The 26,057-nt window shown below is 44.1% G+C and overlaps 1 protein-coding gene across 2 annotated transcripts in view; it reads left to right on the forward strand.

Annotated features, from left to right (window-relative positions):
- Positions 1-26,057, forward strand: part of LOC311252919 (fatty acyl-CoA reductase 1) — a 53,519-nt gene that overhangs the window by 17,919 nt on the left and 9,543 nt on the right. For both annotated transcript variants that reach the window (XM_084346566.1, XM_084346567.1), the window contains exons 2-5: positions 1,400-1,687; positions 17,334-17,509; positions 22,302-22,481; positions 23,676-23,853. In XM_084346566.1, the coding sequence (XP_084202692.1) occupies positions 1,400-1,687; positions 17,334-17,509; positions 22,302-22,481; positions 23,676-23,853 (822 nt within the window). The remainder of the gene's footprint in view (positions 1-1,399; positions 1,688-17,333; positions 17,510-22,301; positions 22,482-23,675; positions 23,854-26,057) is intronic.

Genomic DNA, 26,057 nt, shown 5'->3' on the forward strand with positions numbered 1-26,057 from the left:
CAGTCCAAAACTCAAAGATTCTTCATTTATTATGATAAATGTCAAAGAAAAGCAGCAAATCCTTTAAATCTGAGAAGCTGGAACCAGCAAATGTTTGACATTTCTGCTTGAAAAATGACTGTAACGATGAATAGATTGTCAAAATAGCTGCCAGTTTTCTTTCGATTGACTAATCGTTGCAGCAGAACAGTTTCACTTTCATGCAGTACATTAGAAAACTCTTCAAGGATGTGAAATAACAACTTTAATGACTAATGTTGTGAGTTTTTATTACAATTTGGGCTAAGATTAACATTTATTTGTTCAGTTATAATACAAATGATTATTTTCTTGACTAATCTGTTCATGTTTAGGTAAACAGAGTCCAATGTGATATCTTCACACTGCTTGTTTTGTCTGACCAACAATCCAAACACCAAAGTTCATTTGTTAATATTCACCAAATATTCACATTTAGGAAGCTCGAGCCAGTGAATGTTCAGCTCAAAATTGTTAATACCTATAATTAATAGCTATGTTAAAACTCAACAAACAATAGCAGTGAATTTTTGTATTAATAATCAAGTGTAAGTGTGTTATTTGAATATTTATCCAGCGAAAAAGCAACAACATTCACTCGTCTCAGGGTCTCAGAAGGAGGATTTCAAGGTCTTCTCTGTTATCATTTTAAATGTAATACTTCGGGGGATTTTTATGTTGGTGAGACTAAACAAGACGTTTGAAAATGTTACATTGGGCTGTGGGAAATTATAATAGTTTAGACAGTTTCACTATTTGTATCCACATTTGATAATAAAAATGGTTATTTATTGAAAATGGAGCAACATTTACAACACTATTTACAATCATTGTAAGCAAGAATGCCTCAAATTCACTTGTCTTGAAAGTGGATGTTTGCTGATTTTATTATTTTTTTTCTGGTCTTCCATGATAGTAAAGAGAATATACTAATTCCTCAAACAGCTCATTGTAAAAAATAATATGTGGTTGCAGCCCACAACTTTCACTTCTCCTCTGCAGCGCAGCCTTTTCCTGTGGACACACACACATGACAAATCGCCCCTGAACGTTGCCCTCTCTCCACCCGCCTGTATGAATATTCATCTGATTTGCATTGTAGTTGCATGTTTCTCCTGGCAGTCTGAAGGTCAGAGGGAGATAACACCAGCGATCCTCTGTTTTGAATGTGTTGAAATGTGTTTTTCCCCAAAAAATACATCAAACTGAAGCAATTTAAAGTCTGTACGTTCATGCAAAACTCAGATTTGGCTTCTCCACGAACCGCTTCATTACTGAAACTCATGTATTCACAAATAGGCCCACTTCCTGATACAGTATTTAAAGTATGTGGCTGCCAGCCCTCACTCACATCCTCCTCCTCCTCCTCCTCTCTCTGCAGGAGCTGTCAGAAGACCGGGACCTCGCCGGGTTGGGAGAACAGGCAACAGACGGACACACCACGCTGACCGACATCTGCAGCGGCACAGCGGGCAGCAGGATGGCATCCATCGCTGATTACTACGCCGGCAAGAACGTGCTGATCACGGGAGCCACGGGCTTCATGGGGAAAGTGCTGGTGGAGAAGCTGCTGAGGTCATGCCCCGAGGTCAAGGCTCTCTACCTGCTGGTCAGACCCAAGGCCGGTCAGTCGATGCAGCAGAGGGTCAGCGACATGATGACGTGCAAGGTAAGAGCTGAATAATGTGTAGGAGTTTATTAATCACTCAGCTTATTATTCTTTTATGTGCTTGAACATCTGGTTTGGACACATGTTAAAGGGATAGTTCAGGTTTTTTTTTAAATAAGTGGGGTTATATGAGTGTAGATGGCGCTCGGCACGCCCCCATTTTGGCGAAGCAGTGGGAGCACTAGCCCAGAAGCTAAGAGATGTACTGCTGTGGACGTCGGCAGCACCAAAACATATTTTAGCAACCTAAAAAGTATCCGTATCAGCTTAAGTGCGTGCTATATTTCGAATATTTTCCAGCCATTATATCGCTGTCTCCAAAGCCACCAGACTCCATTGAAAAAACAGTCATTTTAACTGATTCAGGCAGCGATAAACCGCCAACATCTGCGTTCTGCAAGACGGTTTGTTTGTGTTATTGTGCGACTTCACTGAGTCCAAACTAACCCTTTAAAAACACCTAAGTGGACGCTGACTTCCATCTACTTTAGGCACAACACTATGGATAAGTACCTTATTAAGCTCAGATTATCCCTTTAATATGTTAGTGGCATTACATTTTTTTGCCGTCTTTAGTTTGCGGATGTGGAAAATGACAGACTCTAATAGCTAAAGCACTCTGGCAGTACTCATTTTGGCGACAGCTAATGGTCTTATAGTCATTTAAAACACAGCGGGCAATTAATCAGGAAAAAAGCATCAAAAAGAGAACAACTTGTTGAAAAAGTGCTGCTGTTAAACCATCAGAGCAGCACTTCTGAGGCCATTCAGCCCGGTGACATTCACTACATGTGGACGCTTTGACTAGTGGGCTGTTGATTCAAATCATCATTCAAACCCAGGGTTGTTCAAATGACGCTTCGGTCATCAGTGCGTTTACAGAGCAATAAAACATTTGCCTGCAAATTATAGCAGCAGCTGCTGTTGCCATGGTGCGACGAGCCTAATGACCCCCAAAAGAGTCCAACAGTTCAGATTTGAGTTTCATCCGAGAGGGACGGAGAGTCAGAGAGCAAAACACGGCGTCTGATGAAGAATGCTAAAAGGCTATTTGAACTTGAAACTACCTCAGTGAGGATATCCGGGTGTGTTGGAGCAGAAGGTGAGAGCGAGGAGGTGGATAATGAGGAGGCGAGGAAAGGAACAGGGGCCAGAGAGATCAGAGCAGAGGGAGGAAGAGGAGAGAGGTAAGAGGGAAAAGGAGGGGGGAGGCTCCAAATATGAGTCGTCAGCTGTTTCAGGCCAAGCAGCAAAACATGACTCAACTAAAACCTCCAAACCTCCATATGTTGGACTTAATGAGGGCCGAAGGATCGACGCCGGGCTCGTATTGATGTGCTCGGAAGCAGCTGCTGCTCTGCTCGGCTGTTGTTGGCCTCAAACTGTCAGTACACCTAAGAAAATCACACTTTCGCTGTATTCCCCTTTCTCTTTCTCTCTCTCCGTCTAATAGCATCTATTTTTACTGCTCCCATTGAACCCCGGTGCTGCATTCATTACTCCACTCGCTGCTGTAATAGTGGCGGCAGGAGCAGTTTGACAATTTGTCTCTTAATGTAGCCTCGCACTGATGCTTCTTCTGCCTTTTTTCTTTCATTGCAACCTTTCTTTTGTCAAGGCGAGTGTGATGCTTCTGGCCGTCCGGGATTCACCTCATACCATGTAATTATTTCCCTCTGACACAACAGTACTGTAAAAGTGGCATTTAACAGCACCCTGTAATTTCTGCACAGCATAAATGGAAAGAGTGGGCGACGGAGAGATGATTTTATATATATGAACAGCATTTTAAATGTGTGTTCCTCCCTTGTTATTGCTTTTAAGGAAGAAAAAAAAGCAGGAATAACCAACCTGCATCTGTATTCGCTAACGTACTAGCAACGGAGCATAAACCCACCGTGAAGTTCGTGGACGACCGTTTCGAAGCTACTGTTACTGATTGGATCTGGCTGAGAACCCGCTGTACACGCCGCTGTAGAGGCTTATCAATCATAAAGCGGCGCGCCTGGAAACATACCCCGCTTTATCGTCCGTTTCACTCCAAATGGGAACTTAATTTACAAACTGAGCCATCACGCTGTGTTGAGGAAGACTTTAAACTAGCGATCGAGACCATAAACTCATTAGGAAACTGTTTACTGAGGCAATAATTCAAATGAGAAGCAGCGTCGTTTTCTCATGAGCTTATATAACATGTAACTTCTGTTTGAAACCAGTGGAAATGACCAAAACAAGAGCTTAAGCTTCTGCAGCATGCTGACAATAACAACGTCAACATGTTGATCCAGGTAGCATCATTTTTACCTGTGTAACGATCCAGGCAAGCTCGTCTCCAGTCTTCAGCTGCTACGAGAGAAGCGTCCATTGTCTCATCTAACTCCTGCATAAAAGCATATTCCCGGAGACGATGTCGGAGAGGAGATAAACCGCTTAAAGCATACTGGAAATAAAAGTGTGTTATCACAGCCTGACCGGCAATTATGTTGTTGCTGCAGACAGATTTCAAATAAGCGTGACAGGAGGAGGATATCAGGCAAATGCGCAGGATTACCAAGAAAGGTGACATTATTCAAACATTAGATGGTAAACGCCGTCCTGTCGTTGCTGTCTGGGTTGAGTCATAAGAGAAGCTGGTGTCCTGAAACCTTGCACATGTGTAGTAGAAGCATTTTAAACCTTATTTTGGTTCAAGGTCACCAAATTTTTTAAGTGTTTTCTACCAGATTTGAGAGGTGACTGTACACATCCAGTTTTTATGTGCCAGTGACCAATAAAAGAGAGGTTCTGGCTCTCTTCCCATTCATTTTAAGTAGGGGCCTGGTCTTGTTAGCCCAAATTAATTGCCTGGGGGCGTTGCCAAGTGGCAAGACTCACCTAAAACGACTTTGGTATTTCCCAGAATGAACTATTCTTTTCAGGTGGGTCTGTATTTGGTCCACTGGTCAGCTTTGCGAGGCTATAACAGAAGAGAGAGCAGATAAAAGGTGTCAACTGTGTCATGTAGACTATTAAAAGTCCATAAATCTGACATGGGTCGAGTAGGCAAATGTGTAAAATGTATAAATCCCTGTTGCATATCAGTCAGAAGGTATTTAACCCACTTCATTTTCCCAGATATCGACATGTAATTTATCTCCCGTCTGTGTTTGCACTATTTGCCCCCCAACAATTTTCCATTGGATTTTGGCATCAGACTAATAGTGTCTGCTATCAGGACGCCGCTTGATACTCGTGTGCAGACTTCGCTCACGCTCGGCCCGCATTCACAAGTGATGTCATTAAATTTCCATGACCAAAGCCTCGAGTACTAATTGCTATTCATGCAAGTCCTCGGGTCACCGTTGTTCTGTTCAGCCCCAGGATAATTTATGAGCAGAACAGTGGTTGTGTCTCTCGAGTAGCCTCTCCTCTCATCCTTCAAGCCAGGCCAGTATCTTTCTTACCACCTGTTGCTAGGTAACGACACAGAGATCCGTCCCGTGGCGTTGTTCAAAGGATGAAATCGGGGGAGCTGCCCCGAGCAGGGAAGGAACAAACCGATAGGAATCTCATTGTCTGTGGCCATCTCTCCGCCACTGCACCAACTTTGACATTTAAGCGCCGTCTGTCTGTGCCGAGCTCTCTTTGATCCAGTGGAAATGTTTAGACGCCTGCAGCTCTGGCCGCGCTGCCAGGCGCTGAATGGTATGTCAGGCACCTGATAGAAGTGGGCCTGTGGGCACACGGGGCCGCTCTCCTGCTCTGTGGCATGCCTCTCTCGCCCACCGGCGAGCTGTTGAACACAGCAACGGACTTAAAGAGATATTTCATAACGAGAAAGATGGTCTTTTCATCAAACTTGTAGAAAGAAATATCTTTTAGATTAGAAATTAGATTAGGGAAACGATACGGTGGCAAATGATCTTGTATTACAGGTGAACATATTAAGCAAGATAATAGAAAATACAGTAAGATAATCTCAACTCTCTCTCTCTCTCTCTCTGTTGATCCAACTTCTATATACGTTTTTGTCTCCATGGAGGCAGGAATACAAAAATGCCTGCACGTTTCCACTCCCAAGGCGTCACCGGCTCTACACCTGGAAGTTCGATGCTGCAGTGACCCCTCATCAGGGTGCAGCTGGGATGGTTGGGTGGATATTCGCAGGACTCTACCCTTGGAGACAGTGGTTCACGTCCCATTTATGACCAAGAGTCAGCAGGGATTTGTTTTTAAGTTATATAAGGTAAATAAGTGAACTTATGTAACAGATGTCACATACGTTTAGTTACTTAAACTCACATTTTGAAACTGAATCAAGTTATTATAAAACAGAAGTACCATCTTTTCCGAACCGAACCGGAGCTGTTTGACCAGGCAGCTTTAAGTGAGAAAAAGTTCCTGGATCAGTCCCTTTTTTCTGGATCCACACCAAAAGTTAATTCAAGTCTATTCTGGGCCGAGACCCGTCCTCCATACAAGTTTCATTGAAATCTGACCGGGAGTTTTTGTGTAATCCTGCTGACAAACCAACCAACACACAAACGGACAAGGGTGAGAACATAACCTCCTTTTTTTTTAAGTTGTTGACTCACGTTGGCGTGGCCTTCATCCTTCCTCTGTCATCCTCTCATGTCGGCGTGATGTCAGCACAACCTTAACTGATTCATGCTGTGCATCGGCTCGAGAGATGTCTGCTGATTACTGTGTTTAAAGAGTATTCAGCAGCCACATTTAGAGTCCAGTTACATAAGAGCTTCAAACCTGCCTGAAGCCATGACGTTGCTTCACGTGGACATCACTGCAAAGGAGATAAGCCACACCTGTATCTGTTTTATATACTAATGAAGGGTCTGGATGAGTTTAAAATGTAGGGCGTGTTGATGAATGTTGTCAGGCACCTTTATCTCGCACATACCAGCAAAACCACACTGTTGATTAATGCGGTAGCGAGATCTGACAAATAGTTATCGCTCTTAAAGAAACGGATGTCGTCAGTATCTTGGTGTATCTTGATCTTCGAGTTGAGCAACGTCTTTGTTTTCTCTGCAGGAGACTCGTGCATGTTTCTCTGAGGCTTTGGTAACTACCAGCAACTACTAAAATATTAATAGTGGTGCATTTTAGAGACACTTGGATGCACAGTAACATACGGAGCATGGAGGTTTGTGCATGTACAGTTACTCACCCTCTGATTTTCTGCTGTTGTCGCTGCAAAACAAGAAGCTCAGAAGCAAATCCTAGACTGAGAGCAGCCCTCCCTCTTCAGTGTTGTTATTGTTGTTGTCTGGGTTCACAGGGCATTTCAAGCCATATTTGTGCTGACAAACTGCACATTTTTCACGAGAAGTCGGGGGAAACTCCAAGCGCGTTTGTGCTGATAAAAATCTATCTTTTTTCCCTAGAAGTCAGCACATTTCCAGCTGTTTTTGTGCAGACAAAAATAGGATATTTTTCACGAGAAGTCTGGACAACTCCTGGCAAAACATTATTCATGAGAAGTAGGGAAATCCAGACCCTCATCACAGCGATCTCAGAGCATAAAACTTAAAAATTAAACATAAAGTTGAAACATAAAGAAGTGTAAAGTTTGAACATATCCATGGTTTGCATAAAGGTACATTCCCAACATTTATTCTGGTGATTGGGTTGCGTTTGCTCCAGACTCTGACTGTGTTCAGGCGCAGCCACCTGCTCAGTGGCTTCCAGTCGTTTTCCTATTATCACACTTTGATCCAACATGACTCCATTGTTGTATTGATCTCCTCTTGTTTGCATCCAGAGTCAGGTGATCTTTTCAACAGTATAAATATTCAGGATTTATTGATTCCCGCCGGCTCAGACGGGCAGCTCTGTGTTCCCACTTGTGGAGCTGATGAAATTCTGAATTTTTAATGCCGACTGTCGGCGCAGACGCACCTGAAGCATTTATCTCTCGATCCTGGAGCGAGAGCGAAACCATTTCTAACGCGCCTTCCCTGCCATTCAGTCAGACCTCATAAGCTAAATCCTGATGATAATGTGTGTTCTTAAGGCGTGTCAAGCTCTTTCAGTGATGAGAGAGCGGGGTGACTTGGGGCATTTGCTGTGTTGCGTCAGGGGCTCTGACGGAGGGTGGGGGGGGGGGGGAGGCTGTGGCTGCCAGACTGGAACATTTGCGAGGCATTTGCTGCTCATCTGTGGTTGGTTGGCATGCAGCGAGGCAGGCGAGCAGACGGAGAGACAACCAATAGCCTGACAACTCCTCCCCAGAGAGGGTGACAACGGGGAACCAATGCTTTTGCGTATAATTAGGCCGCAAATTAACTCCAGTTTATGAAACAAATTAGCACATTAAAACGTGGCTGGCGAAGTCATTACGGCGGTGCAGACATGCGTAGTGAAGACTCGGTTCTTCAGGGGCACGGTTGTAGCCCAGTGCCTCCACAGCATGTGGAGAGTCTGCCAACCAGTTTCCTCCCTCTCCACATCCATATGGCTCATATGGCAGGAGGCCCTCTGAGATGTGATGTAATGGGTTTTGCCACTTCATTAAGGCCACAGTGTCCTTCTGAAGAGGACACATATTCATCTGTACGTGAAACTTCAATAAAGCGTGCAATTTTAAAGAGCGAGGCCACTTTAAAGTGCCTTTATTTGTCTTTTGGCATTTCTGTTATTGGATTTGCTTTAACGGATGGCTATTAAAGCTCAAACTAACCCTGGAGCAAAGGGAAAGAAGTCAACAAATGGATCTATTTGAAGTATAGAAAACATTATTGTGGGTTTGCTTGTCCACACAGTATTATTTGGACATTGGTTGATAGTGTTTGTGTGTATGTGGGCGTTATTGATTGGCTCTTGATGAATGAAAGCCTGCTTTTTGTCTGAAAGGTGGGGCACAAGGTTGGTAGACGCTCCGAGGCCTCGCCGGCAGGACAGATGAGAAGCCGCTCTCCATATCAGAGAGGATCATGTTCATCAAGATTACAACCCGCAGTAACTCTGTGTTTCAGTGACGTCTGAAACCAGTCTGATGTCTGTTTCTATAGTGGTGCCTGTGAGACATGTTCGCTCTTGTCAGGAGCGTCAAACGTTACGGTAAAGTGGTTCACAGGAAGTGTTTTTTGGAACAATACCACATGTTTCTCTGCGGTTGCTGCAGGGTGAGAAAGATGTCATCACAGCTTGTTGTGTAATCTCTATTTGCCTGTTTTCTCTGGTCACGTAACACCAAATTTCAAAAATATGTGTGTCTTTCTTTAGCATAGACGGCACAGTTTAGTCCCTGAAATGTCAACATGAGACCCGACTTGGACTCGACTTCTCTGAGGCTTGACTCTACAAAAATTCAACTTGAGACTTGAGAGGGGAAAAAATATCGACTCAGTAAAGATCCAGGACAATAAAAAGTGAAAGGACGGCGTCAGGCAGGCTTACACAACCATAATGCATGACTTCCCTTTAAATTATGGACAAGTTTCCCGTGGCCTGGACAAAGTCAAGTCTGTCTACAGTCATGAGATTATTTTTCGGCCAGATCGCCTTCTTCCACCCACGAAGACTTGGGATTTGACTTCTCTCAGATGAGTTGAGAAGACCAATATTCTGGCTTTCTTCTCCGTTTCTAATTGCTTATACCTTTTTAGTGAAGATGCAAAGGCTTACAGGCTTACTAAAAACATCATAAACTCTCTTATTTCTGTCCTTTTTGCTCTTGGAGGGTAATAAAATTCTCCCTGGCTCAGCATCAGGTCGCCGTCTGAAAGACTGGAATGCGACGCCACCAGCATACCGAACGCCCAAAGTCCAGAAACTCTACATTTGCTGTCACTGTAAACCTTATTACTCTGCTCATATTGATCTTTTCAATTGAGTTGTGTACAATGATAGCCCCGAGCCAGACATGAGAAAACTCTCCATTTTCATTAGTTTGCTGTGATGAGCTGCTCACTGCAATCCTTGATCACTCCCCCTAAGCTCTTAAGAAGCTGTGAGATTCGGGGTCGTTGAGTTGAATAAAGAGATACAGCCGGCACGGTCTCTCTTAAGTGGACCTCTCCAAGAAATATAACACGGTCTGTAGACAGTGCCCACCTTCAGCTAAAGCAGAACACTTGATCCCTCATGCATATCAAATTGTGTGCTTTAATTGACCTTTTTCTCCGACATTAATCAGAGTTTTTCTTCCAGGAATGCACAAGCGAGACTCAGACTGAAGGTTTTTTGCTCAGGAGTAGTGTTGAAATGGCAGAGGCAGGGATGGATTAAAGATGAACCCTTTTCCTCCTTAATATACAGACAGCCCCGGGGGTTAGTCGTGTCTGTCCTCCGTCACAGCTTCCCATGAGATTCCTCACATTTCTGTTTTCGCCCCTCTGAGGTTTGCTATCCGTACGACGAGGCCTCGTCAGTTTTGGCAGATGACAAAGAGAAAGCTCTCTGGTGTCTGAGAAATAATGACGGCTGCCCACATCCTCCTTCATGCATGAGCTTGTGCGCCCAATTGTCGAGTAGCTGGAGTTTTTGGGCATTGTTAATAACTTTTTCGGGAAAAAAACCTCTTCTGTCAGTGATCCTGCTCGCATCTTATCACTCGACTAATTTAGACGGTGCATGTCAGGAAATGGAGGTCATCGCTGAGGGTGCAGCCGTTAATTGCTTCTGTCTGACACAGTTTGGCAGACCGTCCGCAGCTACAGTAGATTTTGCAGCTTGTTCGTTTCCGATCGGCCGTATCCGGCTTACTCAGCAGGGAACGAACCAGCTGACTCGGACAGGAACAGTGTTGGTGTTTCTTTGTTTGTAAAGACACTGCACAGTTTCATTGCTAAAGACTCCTCGAAGGAATACTTGAATACCGATTAAAACAAGAAAAAGCCACAAATTCTGCTTTGAGAAGCTGCGACTACCAAATGTTTGGCACTGTTTCTTGAAAAACGATTTCAATTTAATCTGCAACAATTTTGATAACTAGCTGCTTGAGTCTGCAGCTGTGACCTCCAGTCTGTCAAGGAGTTACCCCTCACCTCTGAAAGTGTGAAGAGCACGGCCATCATTAGCTCTGCTTCACACTGTCTCACCGTGACCTCCCTCATGCACGCTGACCCTCCAGAAGACCCGGCTGAGGTGACATTTTGCAGCCATAAACTTTTTTTTTTTTGCACAATGCACTAAAAAGAAAACACTTTCCTCGCCACTTTTCTTCCTCTTCTGCTTTTCTTTTTTCTTTCCCTCTCTGTCGTCCCTGTGCTCCAGGGGAAAGGGCTGCATGAAGGGGGCTGTGAAAGAGTGGAGCCCATTTAAAGGGCAGTTAGTGAGAAGAGAGGCTGTGTGAATGGCATCTCGGGTTGCTGGGCTGAAAGCAAAGTGCCATTAGTGTTGGGTTTCTGTGAAAGTCCACAGAGCAGCGGCTGCTTCAAGCACTCTTGATGGAAGATTTGTTGCCCTCGGGGTACTAAAAATGGAAGTGTCCAGGTCAGAGTAAAGGACAAACGGTGACCGCATGTCCAGTACGAGTTAACAAAGGGAAGTGACATACAGAACTGACTATTTCGCTGCCGGTCCATAAGATGCACCATTAAAACACTTGTGGCTGCCCTACAGGGACGGCTGTGCTCATGTTTTTATCTCCTCACCGAGTTGGAGGAAACTGGTCGGCTATTGTATTCTTGTACAAGGCAGTTTGCTCATTGATGCCCGTGGGTCGGGGAAGGGTGTGATGGGTAAATGCGAGCGGTCGAAGGCTGGCACAAGAAAAGAGCCCTTTCACAAAACAACGCCACAGTCCCGCGATGCCATTCTCTGCCTGCGCCCATAACAAAGAGCCCTCTGAAGCCCACATTCGACAGCCTCATTCACCCTCCTGACCCCGTTGCACTTTCTCCATTCTGGGTCTTTCTATAATTTAACTTTGGCTTAGTGGTGCTTCACAAATATCTTTTTTGTGCCGAGTATTGCCTGGCAGATACTCGTGCTGCTATTTCAGCTGGGTAGTAGCTCATAGAGTGAGAGTGGGCACTGAAAAGTTGGGTTTTCTGTTTTATCTTGAACAGTAACGGCCCTGTGTGGTGTCATTATCGTGATTATTGAGGTCATTGTTCACAGCGTGCCAACGGCAAGTTCAACAGGCTAACCCTCTAAATAAACAGTGAAGCAACATAAGAAAATGGCAAAACTTACAGGTTTCCATTTTTTAAGCAAATCCTGCTTTTGTACCGGCCCTCTTGGAGAAAGCAGCCCAAAGTGTTTACTTAGTGAACACATTTAAAGACCCAGACACACCAAACCAACATCTAAGAACTGCTGGCGATAAAGGCCGCCTGTTGTGTCGCCTTACCGCCGCCGTGTCTTGACTGAAAAGCTGCATTCGAATACACAGCAGACTGGCCTAGAGACAGAGAGAGGTACAATAAGTAGAAACGGCCTTCAATTTCCTCTAATGCACTGGTTTTCTTGGCTGAAAAGCCACTCGTACTGATATCTGACGCTCACCAACAGACCAACGTAACCCGCGTGTCGTGGTCCTAAGAGCTTTCCAGTTGCTGTAGAGATGTTTCCTTTAAAAGTTAATTCACTGGGTCTTCACTTCCTCTGATGGTTGAAGTAGACGAAGACTTTTTCGACTTGCTCGTACCGTCCATATCTTTGTCTTATTGGAGACGGCATTAGTGAGGAAAATTGTATTTAATGAATATAACCCCAGCTCTATGAGTGAAGGTCATCGGAGCCACAGTAAAGCACATTATTTCTAATTACGGTACTGGAAAATCCCCGTCTTGGCACAAAGGTGACGAAACCGGCATACCAACCGCCCCTGTCACAAACACCTGCTGCTGATCTTGGCAGGTGAGACACATACTTTAGACTGCGCCACTGCCTCCTTGTATTGTGTGGTTACAAAGCCAGTCACACAACATATTGTGACTTTATTGAAATATACCGATAAGTGTTTCAATGACTCATCAGTACAAACAGAATCAAAACAAGTGACAGTTGAAATACGGGACTGCTGATGCATGTCGGTGCTGCAGCTGCTGCCACACCAGCGCTGCCAGTTAGACTTGTGCAGACCATTTATAATTGAAGGCTAATTAATATATTTAAACTCTGTGGTGCTGCTCTTCTTCTGCATGTTTGATAGGACGCATTTATGTATTTATGACTCACCGACTATGATAGATATCATCTCCAAACCACTCGCCATCAGACGTATTCGTATGAATCCAAAGTCTGCCTAAAAACAGCACAGAGCCTCTAGAAGTTTCCATCATCGGCGATCCCACTGTTTAAAAAATTCAGAGACGTTCGCACCGTGAGGAGAGGCTGTCCTCAGTCCTCCTCTCACTGCTGTCACGGCCCAACAAAAACTGAAAGCAGTGTGGGTTTTTTTTTTTTGGCAAAACTTTAAATTTGCTTCAAACTGTTTCTGAAGCATGTCGGAGTTACTGTCGTGATGGATGTTTGATGAAAGATATATATTTTGGCAATCCCACATTTATTGGCTGCAAATAAATCCACTTTAAAACATCTAAAATCTGAAGCTCGGGTCTAAAATAAATCCACGGCCCTCTTCTCTTTCGCTGGGTTTTGCATCGAAAAGCAGCGTTTTCTCTCCTCGACGTCACATGAGAATTACCTCCGCCGAGGAGGTTGTGTTTTCGCCTGTGTGTGGTCGTGTCCGTTGGTTTGTCAGTAGGATGACACAAAAACTACTGAAAAAATGTCCACGAAACTTGGAGGATTGGGTCTCAGACGGGCTCAGAATAGACCCCATTAATTTTTGGTGCAGATTAAGGGTCTGGGGTCCGGATTAAGGCCGCATTCAGACAGAATCTGGCGTGGTAGTATCAGTCCACGGCCTGTTTGTTTGGCGTCATGTTGTGAACTTTAACCCCCCGCAGATGAGTTTGCCAAAACAAAGAGCTGCGACTGTTTGTCCACATCCACAGATTAAAAATAAGAGTAAACAAAGAGGATACGAGGCATATGATTACGGTGGGCTGTCAGCATCCACAGATGAAAGGTTTTTTTTCCACATTTTTGTTAATTTCTCAGGGAATGATGGCTGGATTTTGATGCACAATATCACAATAGTATGTTCTCTGCCGAATGCCATTGTACTTCTTTCTAAGATTCTGTCGTAGAAGTCTCTATTTTTCTTTCCAGATGTGTTTCCTGTTCCTCATCTTTCTTCTTCTTGGCTGCAAATATGAGTTTTTCCCCGTCCTCTCAGGTCTGCCGCTGTTTTGCTCACACATGCACCCAAAGAAATCTGTCAAATGCAACTAAACGTTTCCATTGCTGTTGTTTAGAAAAACGTGTATTAGCACCTTTTATTCCTGTTTACAATCATTTACATGATGTCTGAAGAAAATTAATAGGTGCACCTAAATTATGTGTTGGTGCAAACAGTGTAGAAACTTAGTCCGAAGCCCTGGATGATGAGCTATTTAGAGAATCCTCCATCAGTGTCGCCTTATCGTGATGTGAACTGCTTCTATTCAAGATAAGGAAAACAGGAGAGCGACCCCTGATTATAACAGGATATATATTGTGAATCTATGACCTTTGGCATCACAGCTGGACTGCTATGACTCATTTCATTGTAGACCTATGTCGGTATCGCATCAAGACCTTGATGTTGCGAGACATTCCTGGTATTTGCAGGTCCTTTCTTTGATATAACGAAACTACGAGCTCTTTCCGAGAAACACATTTGTGGTTAAGAGTTCCTCCTCAGCAGCTCTTCTTTTCTCCTTTGTGCTGCGTCTGGTGTGAATGTTCTCAAGTGTTTTTTTTGTGAGATCGAATGTGTTTCTTCAAAAAAGAAGCGGCTACGAGACAGTTTTTTGTTCCAAGGCGGGTGAGGAATCATCAAACCCGGCTGTTTCTGCCAGCTCTCGTCACACTGACCTCCTGACAGGTACGGTATGTGACAGCGCTATGAGAAGACTTTCACATTTATCGTAACTTTCTTATAAACTTCCTCATCGCCGGGTGAAGCACCGCCGGCAGAATCTGGGTGGTTTGTTGTTGTTGCCAGGATACACACCCTCAAGGGGAAGTTGAACTGAGGTCATAACATGACATCAACTGCTCTGTAAATCACACCATAAAGAGGGAACAGTGTGTGCGGTGAAAACACACCGATTTGGTGTTTTTGGAAAGATTTTCTTTTTTTTTTTTTTTTGGGAGAAAGCTGCACTCTGAATCTCTTCTCCTCTGCAGACTGTAGCTCTCTGTTGCTGCCAGCTGTTGGCCTGCAGCAGAGGGAGGGGAATCACTATTATTCTTGCCTTACATAATGATAGCAGAGCTACACTATCATGCAGAAAATACCGCATGCATCCGCCTCCCCCGGTTGGGAATAGCTCTGGGTTATGACATTACATACTGTACAACACGGAGTTGTGCCTAATATGGACAGCGCGGGGTATGTTGGAGAGGAGAGGGAGAGCATTGCAAAGCAAGAAGATTGATGTGGATACAGAACATGAATATAAACAGCTGTTTGAAGCTGTTTAATTCAACATCTGTCCTCTTCAGCAGTGAGTGCTCTGCTCACAGGGACAGCTGAAGCGCGCACACACACACACAGAGCGGCAATTTCATAACAGAGAGGACGCACTTTGATGCCATTCCCTTCACTTCCTCCCCCATTCACCCTTTTCATTGCATGCCATCCCTAAATATCCGTCTGTAAAATGTTTCTGTGCAGAGAAAATGCACTCTACGTGACATGAGACCGACTCTCTCTGCAGGGGGGAGGACTCTGATGCAAGGGTGTCGGGCTGCAGAGGGGGTCGTGCGACTCATGAGCCGGTAAACGTAGACGAGGGTTCGCTTATCCGCCCTCCATGTTGGAATGTCGTCCGCAGCCCTCGGTGAAGCAAAGAGCAGTGTAAACAGGTGTAATAATATCACACAAGCGGGGCTTTGTGTGGAGCTACATGCAGAATATGAGCCGCAACGAACACATGTGCTGACACACTTGTCGTCGTCAGTCAGGCAGTCCGAGACATGTTTGTGCCGGAGGGAGGAACTTTTTACCTCTGCAGTTTTTGTTCATCAGTTATCATTTGTCATAAAGCTGCCAGACATTAACCGCCTCCAGCTCTTTGGAAATTGATCTATCTTTGAGTTCTGGACTGTTTGGGCTGAAAAACAATCATTCTCGCAGCCTTACAACCCTGAACAAAGAGGTTTAACGCTGCCATTCTGCTCAGATTCCACTGTACAGAGGTGTGTATGTTCAGTCTTACATTGTTTGATATAGGGTTTGTTTGCAAAGCACTGATAGTCTTATGTATACAACAGAGAGTCCATTCCTTCAGTACGTGTGTGTGTGTGTGTGTGTGTTCAGACTTGGACGTTCGTCAGGAAACACGCCTTAGTCTGACTCACAGCTCCGACAAACGAAACTCAGTCTTGCGCAGCAGAAAGGATTCTTCTGAACTCCACGTCACACCCGCACCGGGCCGAGTTGGCACTTCATATAAAAAAGCAAATATTGACTCAGTCACATTTCCTTTTATGTTGAAGAATAAGGCGGCTAATTAGCCATCAAATCGGATGACTTTGATTAATGTGCATCTCGGCAGTAAAGGTCAAACTCTTTTCTTTCCTCTTCTTTTATAAGAGGGAACATTTTGTGTTTCCACATTGGTGTGTTGTAGTTGCTTCCAATAAGAAATAACACATAATGTGCATAAAGATATTTTATATTTCTTGTTCCAGCTTCTTAAATGTAAAGATTTGCTGCTTTTCCTTGTCATTCATGACAGTAGAATTAAGAGTCTTTGCGTTTGGGACTGTTGGTTGGACAAAATCTGCCGTGTAAAGATGTTTGTTTGGGTTTTGGGAACTTGTTATGAGCATTTTTGAGTAAATATACTAAGTTACTTTCTGACACCGGCTGCCACAGTTATTTCTGTCCATCTCTCAGCCCTGTCTACAGCATAGATGAACTGTATAATCTATCAAATGTCAAATATCGACAGTTAAAATTGTAAATTTTGTCAGATAAACAGTGAAGAGCCCCAAAAAGAAGTTAAAAATTGTAGGAAACACGAAAGCAAATCTGTCCCTGTGTTGGGCTGCAACAACTGCTCTCCACTGTTAACGACTATTTTTAACTTCAACACTGAGGCTTGATGAATAATTTCAGCCAGTTATTAATAGCTGTCAGTTTGAAGGAGTACAAGTTTTCACACGGTGTTCATCGAGGGAAGGTCACATTCTCATTACCGCGTCTCTGACAGACACTCGGCCCGCGGCACGAGGAATCACAGTCGCCTGATCTTCCCGTCTGACCCGTTTCATGACATTCATGTTCGCTGTTATTGTTTCCTTGAAATGAAACAGGACACACACATCGGATCAGAAACAAATCTGGAGGTGAATCTTTACTGGCACACGTGTGTGGTTTCTCCCTGAGGGGGTTTATGCAAAATAACACATTTGCTTCCTTTTGCTGACGTGAGATCATTTGCATTCCCTGTCATGCTATTTTAGTGTTTAGCTGTCGACGCTCGAGTCAGTTTATATAGTGGATTTGCCCTCCAGCTCCTGTACAATATGGGCTTAATTATAAGTGGCATTTAAGTCTGTCGCTCTTTATTTTGTCGACCGCTGCTGCTGACTAAGTTGCATCTTTCTCTGTGTGTGTGTTTTCTGTCTCTGGCAGCTTTTCGACCGCGTGCGGGAGGACAACCCCGACTTCCATCAGAAGATCATCCCCATCAGCAGCGAGCTGATGCAGCCCGGCCTCGCCATCAGCCCGGAGGACGTGGAGAAGCTCACCGGCTGCATCGACATCGTCTTCCACTGCGCCGCCACCATCCGCTTCGACGAGCCGCTCAAGTGAGGATCACGTCAAAACACAAACCCTCTCGTCTGCTCCTTTTTTTTACCGTCCCTCCACTCTGACACTGTTTGTCGTCTAAAACAATTGAAAACCAGTTTGACATTTCAAACCAAACATATTATCAAAAACATGCACATCTGGTTATTGTTGGGTAAATTGGTCCTTACAAGCAGGAACTTCCTGTTGTGAGACGTCAGTCCAGAGAGAACATGCTGCACTGTTTTTAGTCATTTACACCAAAGAGGAAGTTCAACTGTTCATTACTAAAGGATGAGGATGTGGAGAAACCACCTGTTTGTAAAAACACAAAGTCACTCACAGCACAGTGTGACAATCCTAGACGCTTCCTTCTTGATTCAGGAGGTCACAAGAAGCCAACGTGATCGAACCAGAAGATATTGTATGTAGAAGATAAATTGCAGTTATAGTGTTGTAGCAGTCCAACTGTCTGATTGCCGCATCCACTGCCGTCGCTTGCTGCAAGTAATGTGTGCAATAATCAATGTCCTGATACGTACAACATTCCCAAGTTACATCCCCGATCAGATTCAGCATCGCTGCCACAATCCGACAACGACGAGACAGTTCAGGGTTTTAATCTCCCAGGTGTTGTGATCCTCAGCAGTGTGGTTTTATTGATGACGTGTTGGAGGTGAATCAGATGTTCAGCTGTCACAGTTCTTTCATCAATCGCTCAAAGTATTTTAAGATAAAATCATTTGTGGAAATGGATTTGTATACGGCCTGAACTCACTGATGACATCGGAGCAGTGTGACATCACTCGTGTGCTGCAGCCTCAGGCCACTGTGCTGCTGTTGGTGTGGGGACGGTGCATTTAACTATATATATAATAGTGACCCAGTTATTTTGTCTTGTGTGGATGATGTGCTGGTTGCTCTGCTGCAGCTCATCAGTGCCCGGGAAGTTTAAGTCCAGCGTCAGTCCATCCTGTAGCCGCTGAACTCACTTGGCGCACCAGTATGAAGCACAACATGCATGTTCTGCTTGATCAGACACGGAGGATGTTAGATTGATTTGTAACGAACATGTTGTGGAGTCGGTGTTGCGTCTGGCGTCTCTCTCCTGCATGTGCGGAAGGGGGATTACTCATGTTCGAGGTGTTTGGAGGCGGGGACACCTGTTGGCGTTGACTGACGGCTCAGTTTGGATGAAGCTGCTTCACATTGATCTCTCACTGCCTTCACGCCTCACCTCGCTCTGCGGCTCTCGTCTGACCGGCTCTCCTCTCGCCATTGCTCCTACTTCCATCTTTCTCTCTAAATTGGCCTTCACCTTATCTTTGTTTTCACCCCCATCTTCACTCTCTCTCTTCCCTCCCCGTCTCTGAGTCATTACTCTCGTGTATCGGCCTTGTAAGCAGTGCGGAGGCATAAATCAGACGAGTCTGTTTGAGGTTTCACAGTCGGCTCTTTTCACGCTGACACCTCAGCTGGTCTTTATCCTCTGCAAGTCTCTATCCGCACTTAAAGGATAATTCCTGTTTATTTAGTTTTGGCTATAATTTATAAATGTTATAATAACGTTGTACTCACTTAGAGTCCAACGAGGCGAGAAACACGACCAGTTGGAGGTTAGCCAAGAGGAGAGAAAGATGGAACAGTGCTATCGGTGTTATCCATCAATCTGACCACAGCCATTAAAATGCCCATCACAATATCCGAGAGCTGCAGCAATTAGTCTGTTAATCTCTTAATGGATCAAAGAATATTAGTCGCCAACTATTTTGTCATTTTTCAAGCAAACATGTCAAACTTTTGCTGGTTCAAGCCTCTTAAATTGAAATATCTGCTCCTTTTCTTTGTTATTAATGATAGAAAACGAAGAGTCTTTGGGTTTTGGACAGAAGGAGCTCTGGAAAATAGTGATTAACATTTGTCGCACCTTTTTTTTTTAATATATATATATTTTAATGACTCAATGATTGATCGATAATGAAAATCATCGTTAGTTGCTGCTCTACAGCCTCCTCAAGCCCAGGATGGTGTCATTAAATTGCTTATTCGTACCAAACAACAGTCCAGAACTCAAAGAGATCCAGTTTGCAATCACACCAGACAAAGAAAGGCAGCAAATCCTCTCAGTTTGGAGCTGGAACGGGGAAATGCTTAATTAAAACGATCAATCGATTATCAAAATATGTGCATTAAATATCATTAAATCTTTGCAGCTTTAGCTTAAATTGTTAACGTTCATCAACTAAAGCAATTGCCGTAGTTGTGTGCACACTGTTAAGTTTTATAGGCCTGAAAAGTAAAAACTGATGAGACGTCTCTGAGAAAAGCAATTTCATGTGGCAGACATTTGTCTTTTAATATTTGCTAACTCGTTACTCAGATCTGTTCTGCGACTACAGCCTGAAAACCCCCGATTCAAATAAAGTCAGATAAATATTAAAGTAGTGATGTTCCCTGATCCCTGTAATTACTCTGATGGGTGCAGTATTACCAGAAGAAGCGTCGGCACAACTAGAAAAATAAGACCCGAGCTGTGTGAAGTCGTTATAAATGCTCTTTGAGGTGGCACCCAGCAGCTCTTTCATCCAAATGATAATAGAGAAAACAGATGGGTGTTGAGTCAGACGCAGGAAGACACACAGCGGTGCGTCTATCCTTTTTTCTGACTGTCCTGTTGCCGTGGCGCCCTGCATATGGTCCCAGAAGGTGGCGAGAAGACGACGTGCCCACGCACTCAGCTCGTTCTCTAATGACCACCATCGCCGCCCTCCCTCATCGACGCAACTGTCACCGCTTTGCTGCCGCTAACAAGCTGGCACCACCTGATTCGAGCCGGTGAACCCGCCGCCCACACACACCAACACACACTGTCCATCGCTCATACTCTCCCTGTCACACACACACACACATATACCTCTCGAGCTACACCGCCCACACAGAGCCAGAGAAGCTCTCGTATCGCAGAGTGTCTGTTTCAACTGATCCTCAGTTTTTCTCTCTGTCGCCTCGGGCTCAGTGGACTCGGCAGCGGACACAGATCCACTGCTGAATGCAAAGGTTTGCCGAGCGATGGAGAGAAACTCTGAGGTTTCGGTTTGTGGCCCGCAGGAGGTTAAAGCTGAAGGATTCAGGATAAAACGAGAACCCACGATGCTCAACAGGACCAGAGTTGATAAATGCAGTATTTCTGCATCAAATATCTAAAAACGACGAGAACTCTGATGTATATTTTGTTGATTTGTATACATTTTATTCAAGTTAATGGTAAATGGAGTTGCATCTCTACAGTGCTGCTGCTGCTCAAAGCGCTTTACAACACTTGTCACATTCATAATCTGCCATGCAAGGTGCCGACCTGCTCATTAGGAGCAATTTTGGGTTCAGTATCTTACTCAAGGAGACTGGGGGGGGATTTTATGTTGAAGATGTGCAAAATTTCCCAAATTCCCGAGCGTAACTTCCTTGTTTGTTCCAAGTTCTTAGTGTTTGTGTAGTTTCTTAAGATTTCAGGGTTTGTTTTTGTTTTGTGATTTATGTGATTTGGCTGCCGTTTCCCTTGAGCTTTAATAAAATATTTAGCTGGCGCCATTGAAAAGTTAGCCGAATTAGCTACTAACGGTTGCTGTTTGCGGTGGACTCATGAATATACAGACAGATATCACCACTTTACTTTGATTCTTACGGAAACTTAAAAACGTGATATTCTCGGGGGAGTTCTGCAGTTTATAAGGAAATTTTATTTCATGATTTCTAAGTGGATTAATGGACGTTTATTCATGATGCATCCCACTTCCCTCCACTACTCTGTTTGTGTACTTTATGTAGATCAATAACAATCCTGATAATGGATTTATCATTAGGATCACGCATCCCCTGCCTGTGGTGGTGGCTAATGTTTGTGTTATGGTGTTGTTTTGCAGTTCGCAGTGTAGTAATATGAAAACTGCTTCTTCATGTAATAAACATACTTTGTAAACATTGTTTGTAAAGCAAATTTGGATTCATAATTCATTTTAAGTCATTTATCGAGCAAAAATCCAAAGATCAGCTGGTTGCAGCTTCTCAAATGTGACGATTTTCTGCTTTTCTCTTTCTTTCAGTCATTTTAAATAACATATCGTTGGTTTTTGGCATCAAATTTGACGTGAAATGGGCTCTTGGGAAACTGTGATGGGTATTTTTCACAATTTTCTGACATTTCTAGGCAAAGCAATTATTGGTAAAAAAGAACAAATAACACGGCACAGCTGCAAATTATTAGAATCACCATAATTATTGGTTCCCGCTCTGTTGTGACTCACTTTTGATTATTTTATTTTGTTCCTCTGAAGCTTTTTGTTTCTCTCTCTCTCTCACAAACAGCTTTGATTTGTTGTTATTCCTGCCTCCTCCGCCTGTGCATCATCACATGGTCCGACGCGGTCTTGACATTTATCGATTGCAATCTACAGAGAGATTAGAGAAACTTCAGGAAGAGCAACAGATTTCTCTTCTAGTATCCTCTCGTCCTCCCCCTCCTGTTTGGTTTCATGTCTCACCGTCCTGTCGTGACGTTCTGCTCCGACTTGTAATCATGTTTCCTGCTAGTCTGCAAATTCTCATTTGAATGGCGCGCTCGGGAGTCGGCAAATACAAACGTTCTCGCATGCAAATGCTCAAACGGAGATATTAGCAGTCTGGCAAATACACCCTCGAAGCCTTTTCCCCACACACACACATTTAATCTCGAGCACACACAAACCTTTAACTCCTACGCACTCACACGAGGATGCACAGTGTTTGACGGTTTTATCTCTCTCTCCTCTCCGGCAGACACGCCCTGCAGCTGAACGTGATCGCCACGCAGCAGCTCCTCAGCCTGGCCAAGCAGATGCACCACCTCGAGGCCTTCATTCACATCTCCACCGCCTATGCAAACTGCAACCGCAAGCACATCGACGAGGTCATCTACCCGCCGCCCGTCGAGCCCAAGAAGCTCATCGAGTCTCTCGAGTGAGTGGATGAAAAGCTTGTTGTGCCCCAGGGACGTGGAATCGATTCCTCTTTTGATCCATATCAAATGAAATATGGTTTTAAAAAGCACAATATTTAATTTTATCATATATTAACTATGATTGGCGACTATTTTCAGTGGCGGATTAATCCACATGTTGCTCTAGTGAGTGTTTACAGCAGCAGAGTGTGTGTAGGATTGAGTTAAAGCAAACAGTGTGTGTGTGTTCGTGGTGATGAAGGAAAATGTCGGCCAGTGCAACAGTGTGGCTCACTCATGTGTTTTTAATAGTTTTGGGGGAAAATAATGGAGATCTGTGGCACAGAGGAAGAAGATATCAGGCTTTGGAAAGAAAAATATAGAAGTTCACCAGACTTATTGCCAGAAATCCATCCCCTCAGAGAGCACATGCCTCCGCCAAGGCCCAACAATCCTGTTTTTTTCCTACTAAAATGAACCAAAATGTCAAAAAAACATCCCATCTCTCAATGTTAAAGAAAGTGAGATAAAAATAAATCTGTCCTTTTATCTGGATACCAAAAGATAATGAGGTCTATTCTGGGCCGAGAACCCGTCCTCCATCCAAGTTTCGTGGAAATCTGTTAAGTAGTTTTTGGGTAATCCTGCTGACAAACCAAACATGGGGGATACGGAGATAAAAAAAGCAAATAATTCTGGCTCAACTATGTATCAGAGTTTCAACTTTAGATAATTAACATGACCGGGACTCGATGACATGTCTCCTTCTGTACTGAGTTTGATATCCGGCTGCAGCCTGGTTCCAAATCACTGCCCACATCTTCCGATTTGTTCGCTGATCCCACACGGAAATGAACAGAAGTAATGAAGAAATTCAGCCTCATCATCAGACCAAACCCTGTCCTGACATTTACTGTATTTTTAACGAGGCATTAATGGGCAACAGAAGAAATACTGCTTCTATATCGAGCACAAGGGAAGCTGAGTTTCCTGTTCAGTTTAATTAAAAACATGGAGATACAGAAAGTCTATCAGCTTCTTCAAACATCTGTCTTAATCTTTAAAAGTACATCTGTAGAATACCTTAAAAACAATATGGACTTCTGAATGAAAAATGACCAAGATGTGCCTTTACCGAGTAGTATCTAGTTACAGACAGTGTTATAACCCTCATGTGATGATTATGAACCATAACAATACATTCCTGTCTGCAGGTGGATGGACGACGGCATCGTGCGCGACATCACACCGCGGCTCATCGGCGACAGGCCCAACACGTACACCTACACCAAAGCCCTGGCCGAGTTCGTGGTGCAGCAGGAGCAGGACAAGCTCAACATCGCCATCATCAGACCCTCCATAGTGGGAGCCAGCTGGCAGGAGCCTTTCCCCGTGAGCCCACTCAATATTTCACTCTGATATATGTGTCTGCTGTTATGAAGCATGACTCATATCTTTCTCATCGCCGCTCGTAAATGTTAATCAACATGTTTAAAAGACTCCGGTCACGTTGTCTTGATCCCGGGCTCATTACGTGTCAGTGAAATGAATGGAAATAAAGATATCGATCGATGTAATCCTGCACGGGTCAATGCCGCTCCCCTGTGGGTTATATCTTACGTGGCGCGGGATTAAAACAAATTGGTTAATATCTTGAGCTGAAGAGCGTTTTCGACCGAGTGCTCAACAGCTGCTGCCGGGATGGAGTTCAGGGTGGCGGAGAAATGGGACACCGAGGGCGGAGATACGCCGACAAAACTTGAATGTCACATTGAGGGCGGGAAGTTGGAGAGAGCACAGAAGTTCATGTGAAGGCTACACTGAGAGATCAGCACAGTTTAACTTGAAAGTGGAGAATTTCCATGATTAAGCTGCTTTCTGTCAAGCTGCTGGTGCTGCAGGCGTCCTGACATCTTCACTTTTTAAAACCGTGAGGAAGGACAGAAATATTACTCCCTCTCAGAGTGAGGTCTTTCTTCTCTCTATACGTAAAGAGGAAATCATTATTCCCTCATCCATTGCAAGTAAACACCCATAAATCCCCTTAACGCTTAAAGAAAAAAGACGCTTCTTATAAGAATGCAGAACTTGCTTAAGAAACATCACGTTTTTACAGTTTCTGCAGTATCAAAGTAATCTAGTAACAGCTGTCTGTATATTCAGGAGTGCATTGTGAACTATAAGTACTAATAGATAATTCTGCTTATTTTTAATGATGCTAACTTGCAGAAATTTGAATTTTAAAGAATCAGAGAATTTTGACTTTTTTAGCGATTTTAATGGTTGGAAACTGATCGATAAATCAACCCCTTACAGCTCTAAGAGCCCTATTTCAAGTCGAAGATTATTTTGGATCGTAGTGGTTGATTCTGCCTTTAAAGGTCATTATTTTTAGCTCGTTGTATGCAGTCGGATGAAAGCTGCTCTTTAGACGCTTACAGTCGTTCAGAACCTTCCTGTGAAATAATCAAAGCCACTCAGAGATTCAGAAATGATGCTACGTAGATAAAATAGCAGAACAACACAGGAAAGTCCTTGTTTATGTGGCGTCAGGAAATGTCGGCCTCGTGTGTGTGTGCGCGCTGGGACTGTGACGGCAGCTCCTGGCTCCGTGCTCAGCCTTCAGTTGTAAGCTCGGCCTGGCAGCGGCTCTTCAAAGGGCCTCGCTCACGCTTGGCCATGCAATCGCCTTGGCAGCTCGTGCCAGTAGGCGCTGTGAGGCAGAGGGGGGGGATGGGACTGCCTGTTTGTATGTTTGTGTTGATGTGTGGTGTGTTTACAGCCACAGTGTGTGTCTAGTTCGGTCATTTCATGACTCTTATATCGTCATTTAACCACCGTATACGATGCAGATTCATGGAAGTGTGTGCTACTTAAACCTGGCAGGAAGCCACCAACAGATTGCGGTGCTGAAATCGCCGCCGGCCTCAGTGGCCTGTTCCTCTTTGCACTCTATCTGCAGCAGAACATATTATTAGACGCAGGACAAGACCACATAATGGGACTCCAGTCGGATACACTGGAAACTGCAGCAGTCTATAACCAGTGGTTTCATCCATTTTTAATGGCCTCTAATTGAAGTCGACAATCAGTGCTACCCAGCCTCCCCGGTTCTCGCACTACAGGAAGGAACATGACTCTGACCGGCTGATTCAGCAGCACGTACACAACCACATACGTGTTTCTGTTTGGATCTATAACTGACATCCTGTTCACACCTGGTGTTGAAAAGGGATCTGATGTTATCCGGATAAAAAATGATCCAATCTGAGATCTCTGTCCCCTGTGAGGAATTTGAGGTCCCACACTCCCTTTAAAAAATCAGAGTTTTGCAGATTTTTGAGTAACGGGAAACTTTATAAACTTCGTGAAACGGTATCTGTGACAAATTCTTAATTATTTGTCCCCTATCGTAAATTCGGCATATTTAATACATTAAGTTATTCCTTTCTTCATATAAAAATATTGTGTCAGGTTGTCCTGACATCGCAGAACCGGCATGTTGGCTTCTCGCTGACTAGATAAAAGATCTGCTTCATTAACAGCAGATTAGCTGCACAGTTGTTATTTCTTACTGTACGTCATTAATTTTCCAC

Source organism: Pagrus pagrus (assembly GCF_965226575.1).
Source record: "Pagrus pagrus genome assembly, chromosome: 23".
NCBI lineage: Eukaryota > Metazoa > Chordata > Actinopteri > Spariformes > Sparidae > Pagrus > Pagrus pagrus.